At 39.7% G+C, this 5,810-nt stretch overlaps 1 protein-coding gene across 1 annotated transcript; it reads right to left on the bottom strand.

The window, feature by feature from the left end:
* LOC123983475 (stonustoxin subunit beta-like) lies at nt 1-4,841 on the bottom strand. Its single transcript, XM_046069732.1, has 4 exons — nt 4,760-4,841; nt 1,013-1,075; nt 776-918; nt 1-429 (listed from the first exon to the last, which is right to left on the bottom strand). Exons 1-4 carry the CDS (start codon nt 4,839-4,841, stop codon nt 1-3), a joined length of 717 nt encoding a protein of 238 aa, XP_045925688.1.
* Between the last annotated feature and the right edge of the window lie 969 nt (nt 4,842-5,810).

The raw sequence follows: 5,810 nt of genomic DNA, 5'->3' as shown, positions 1-5,810 counted from the left end.
TTATTCCTCCTTCTTTATGATCAAACAGTGTGACTGTGTCCCCACCCAGAAACCTGGTATCATTTTCTCATTAAAGGAGCTCTTAAACTGCTGCAGAAATTGAACCTCCTTTCCTCCTGTGCTCTCCCCTCCCTCCTTCACCTCCTCCACAGCATAGAAATTGAGGACTCCAGCAGGCTGGTCAAGGTATACACCAATTGTGGAGCTCTTGGGAATCCCCAAGATCTCTATATTTTGGCTGTTGTGCCAGGCATGATAGCTGGAACCACTCCAGCCAAGACCCCAGGACTCCTCGTTCTCTCCCAGGCCGCAGGATCCATCACTGTTCCTCCTTCCTGCTCGTTCATATGCTACCCCGACCACGACCCACCCTGAAAACTCCACCTCCCAGTAGCCTCGGAAGCCCAGGATGCCTTCTTTGCAGAGAACCTTCAGGAATGTGGGTGAGAATGAGTGTAATTTAGAGGCACTCTAACTTAACCTGTGATTTATTATAGCTGCTACTCCGGAGAATGTAGAGCAGTCTCGCTTTCTCCGGTTTGCAATGCCAAACCCGTTGGCTCAGGATTTAAATAAACACAGGGGACAGCCCTCTGGCTGTATTTTACAGTCACATCAAACTCCACTGTGCTATGGCATGGTGATGACAAGTTCATGGTACTCTCAGCTCATTTTACACCATAATGGCGTGCACAATATGGTGAATCAAGAGAAAATATCATTTAAATATGATAATTTCAGACCCAAATAATCTAATTACATCATCATACTATACCTGTGGAGCATACTCATATCGCTCTGGTCTATCCAAGACGGGACAAGTGACATCATCAGTCATACGGGCCACTTTAGCACCTCCCTCTGTGATCCACAGCATCTTATTGGCTGTCTTGTCATCCAAGGAAAGGTTGAACCAGTCTGAATAAACAGAAAGAAATGACGGTTTAATGAAAGATTATGTTTGGACCAAATTGTATGAGGATAAAAACTTGTACAAGAGAAAGAATCTTACGATTTATGAGATCGGCTCTGGATTTTGGTTCAGGGAGGTTTGGCTCGTAGGCTGGGATCTTCTCTGAGGAGTGAGTGACATAACAGCATCAGTCAAGAATCAGCCAGGGTCAGGGAAACTGTGGCAGGATGATCTGCGTTCATAAAACATTTTAAAAGCCTGTAATGAGGTCACTGTCTACCTGTGGGTGTGTTTCCAGCTTTTGCTTTTTTTTCTGCGAAAAAGATACAAAAACTTAAATTTGTTTTCATCAGAGCAACCTATATAGAGATCAACATAGTTGGCTGTTATAAATTCTATAGGCAACGGTATGTGTCAGGTGTGCCTTAACAGATGATGAAGTGAGCCACCGCAAAATGGTGTATACTTAGAAAACCATCTGCCTCTGTCAGATCATTACATTAGCAACTGCATGCTTTCTGGAGCCAGTGGCTTATTCATGCCAGGTGGCTGGAACGATCAAGACACCTCACACGCTGCAGGGTTGGCTCCGGTCATTCTGGAGTGCAGCGTGAAGCTCAGGGCAGTTTATCATTTAGGAAGAGGGGCATGAGCCACTTGCTCAGATCAGATATGTCAGGGATGTTGATCCAACACTTGTTTATTGAGGACAATAACAACCAGGAGATTTGAGGACAGTCTTCCAAAATGTGATAAATGATGATGTGTTAAATCTGGTCTCAAATCAAAAGTATTTAGTATTTATTATTTGTATATGTAAAGACAATATACTGCATGCACCTTGTTCTTCACCCCTAAATATAACAATGTAGGGGACTCCCTTTAATACAATGAGCTTATAGTAATACAGATGGAAAATTATTAGTCTGCCAGCATTTAGATTTCAAATTAAGGTTGAGTACAGGCAGCAGTATTGTGTCATAACTGTCCTTGAAGTAATAATTGATAAATTGTAGTTACATAACAGGCTTCTCCCTAATGCCAGTTTCGTAACCAATGCTTTGGTGTCATGTGAAAGAATGCAGTGTCCAGTTTTTTGTCAAGGATGGAGCTCAAAAGGCGGAGACAGTTAATCCCCTCAGCATTAGGATGTCAGCATCGACTAACATAAGTTCTGTGCTTTATTTATATCAACAAGCCACCTCCAAAATAAACTACTCTATTTCATTCACACATCAACATCACCTCAGAACATTCATTAAGTTTATCATGGCAGAAAAATTAGCAAAATGCATGACCGTTAAGCCAACTAGGTTTTGTATGTTACTTAAATGTTGAGACAGAGAGTGGTCTGCTAGTACATGTAAATCTACTTGTCATCATTATTCGCATTTTTCAAACCTAACGGTTATTTTTGCACCTCATGCAGAATGCGTGTCAAGTCTAAATGAGCTAATATTTATCTCTCTGTTGACTGGAGGCTGAGCGAGGCCATGCCAGAATGTTAGGCCACCTGTCTGGATGTAGCACGAGGTGATGGAAATAACTGCTTTGTTTTGGCCTCATTTCAACATGACACCATACAAAACATTAAACTTGAAATCAGCCTCAACTCTATTGTGGCAATCTGTGGAGGGCTTGTTAGTCGAATTGTGATCGGATCTGAACAAATGTTTTTGATCATGGGTGATTAACTCCTCGCTGCATCTGTTTCCATTGTGAGGTTGTCAAATTTAAGTGTGTGAAGAATAAAAGAAATTCTATAATATTCTATTTCATATAGGTCAAGATGCTGTGATTGCCACCATTAAAAAGCAAACAGTAACAGCAAACTAGTTGTAAGACTCTATTCCTCTGCACGATATGTTACAGGTTCATGTGAGTCTACATGCTTTCCTTGTTGTCACGGTAATACAGTCGAAAGAGGCTAACATCAATTAGTCCAGACTCAATTATACCGAATACCCCAGCTACAATCTGTTTTCAAGAGTGGTATTATACAGTTTATACAGCATGTTAAATACATACAGCATGTTAAATCTTTTTTAAAGCAGATGATGTTGACACTTGCAGACCCTTGCTCCTAGGCAATAAAACCATTATACGCCCCTCATAACGACAAGCATGAAATCAGCCAGTGAAATATTGCGCTTTCCACACAGACATAAACTCTAGTGACCCATTCACTCAGGATCTGCCTCAGAGGATAATAAAAAAAAAGCCTCACTGCTGCAGACACAGGCTGAGGTTATTAAATCAGTTAATTTAAAGCTTTGCTGATAATGATATCTGTATTAAATGCAGTAAATCATAATATATGCTGCAGGTTAGTGGTTTCATTTGACAGAAAAGGATGCAAACCATCACATTAAAAAATGATAGATGGATGTAAAATGCAGAAAATAAAGTTCACCTTTATCTGACTTTTGGTTGTCAGAAATGATTCTTGTGGTGGTGGGCATCTTGATACTGGCAATGAGCCTGTCTCAGCTTGATGTCACTGGTCTCTCTGAGTAGGATGAATCTGTTAGCAACACTGTGTGACAGCTAAATGCCACTCTTATATACCTTTAATGCAGGACAGAGATGAAGGAATCAGGCAGGTGGCGTGAACATGAGCGTGAGATAAAACTTGCCAATAGGAAAGGGGTTCGGGGGGACAGAGGCTTGTAATTGGAGCTGTGTATGTATGTTTTTCCTTAAAAAGGTTTGATGGATGCTTCGATGTCTGTAGGACACCCGCTAGTACCAAGTAAATCCCGCCCCCTCTTTCTACATTGCTACCACTGATCTCTTCACATTGCACAGTGACAGCATTGATGCATTGATGGTGAATGGGGTGATTGGTGTACACACACACACACACACACACACACACACACACACATTTCTGAGTATGCAGCTGCAAATATTTAAATCTGCATGGGAGATGTCCTGGTGTTAGATATCAAGCAGTAGGAGGTCCAACAGGTGCAAATGTATAACATATTAAAGTATGAAGATGTTTATAAATCAAAAGTGTAAAAAAAACAACATACATTCTATATTAAAAGAATTATTATTGACATGTGATAAATAATTAATACTTCTCTTGCAGCAACATTTATTGTTATTTACTGTTCTTACAATGTACATTTAAAATGTAAAAAACTTTTTTTTAAAGTGAATCTATTTATCTTTTTTTTTTTAAACTTTCATTGTTACAGCTGTGTAAATATCTAAGGATTAAGTCAAGTACATATGAAGTCTTATTATAGGTTTAACTTAACTATACGAAATACTGTATCACGAAAGAAGACGTTTTTCGATTCTTAAAAATAACTAAAGAAAACATCTGAAATAATGTATTAATTAAGTGATCACATTCAAGTACAATCTTTGGACACAAATTATACACTCTAAAAGAGAAGCTCTTACATTAAATGGCGTTTTAAAAAAATTACTTCACAATAAAACATACATCTCTAGAATTGTATATATTTGTCTGCACACATCATAATAGTATCGGCATTTACAGACGCCTATACCATCCTAATATACAGACTTTAAATCCCTTGACTGGAGGTTCCTTGGTTCTTGACCTGCATTATCACATCAACCATTTACAATTGCAAATGCCATAACACATATGGCCTGGGCTAAAAGTAAGAGCATGGTGCAGGCTGTAAACCCTTTCTTGTGATATGCTCTCCACTGCGGGCTGCGTGTTGGAGGTGTTTACTGCTTAGGCATCCTGCCAAACCTCTAGTCAAGGCTGTCTCGCCTTTCTTGTGTTCCTGCCTGCCCAGGCAGATGACTGACTGGGGCACTTAATGCAGTGGAACTGACACACTAAACACTACATACCTGTACCTATGTTGTCCCCAATGGCCCAGTGGGGTTTATTGAAAATAAAGGAGAGGGGAGAGTGTGGGTAACGTGTTTGCATGTGTACTCATCTGAGTTCCTCCGGTTTTCCAGTAGGAGGATCATAAAGCAGAGGCACCAGGCTTCCAAAGCACTGCAGATCTCAGCCAAAAGACTGAGCTGTGACCCTGTTAAGTGGTTGATCTCGATGGTCAAGGTCATGACTTTCAGAGAGTCTATAGATCTGAATATCATACATCTTTTTGTACTGAATGTGCTTAATGGGGAACAAAAGTGTACCAATATATTACTGCTAAATGGAAAGACACCTCTCATGTTTTTATTGTGCTAAAAACCTGAATCTAACTACTTTTGTGGGACAATGTAACCAATCAATCAACATTGATGTGTTCTTATAATCGACTCATTAACTTTTACAAGCACAGGGAATGCCCACAGAACACTTTATTGTATATTGATATGTAAAGGGAACATTTTACATTTATGTGGTGTCTGAACACAGACATGAAGGATTCAAAATCTACCGCATAAAGAAAAGAATAAAGGACATGACAGAGAAAATCAGGGACATTATAAAAAGTTTTTAAGGATTATATCTTTACCTTGAAGTTCTCTCCTTTGTAAGTACATGAATAACCAGAGATGAACTCATCTCCAAATGAAACTCAATTGAACCAGGTTTCTCTTCTCTCCATCACCATTTCTAAAAGGTGCCGTTATGCTCTGTTCTTCCAGTCTTACATAACCCCTTTTTTTCTGTACAGGATGACCATATTTCCGAACGGGTATCAATTTCCAAGATGTGTGTTTGTTTACAAAGAGATGACAGTATAATTGTAAAAACAAATTCAGTACGCACTAACCTCAATATTCTGGTTTGGCAGGCTTTGTGGCATGCCCATTAGTGATCTCATTATGTCCACATACCATCACCAGAATTTATCTTAGGGAGCCCCAGGGGCCCCCAAAACATTTAATACCCGCTTTCCTGGGGGGTATATAAAGAAACCGTTTACATCATCACAGCAGC

Source organism: Micropterus dolomieu, linkage group LG14 (genome assembly GCF_021292245.1).
Source record: "Micropterus dolomieu isolate WLL.071019.BEF.003 ecotype Adirondacks linkage group LG14, ASM2129224v1, whole genome shotgun sequence".
In the NCBI taxonomy this organism is placed as follows: domain Eukaryota; kingdom Metazoa; phylum Chordata; class Actinopteri; order Centrarchiformes; family Centrarchidae; genus Micropterus; species Micropterus dolomieu.
The sequence above is the reverse complement of the archived record's forward strand: the minus strand, read 5'-3'. Positions and strand labels throughout refer to the sequence as shown.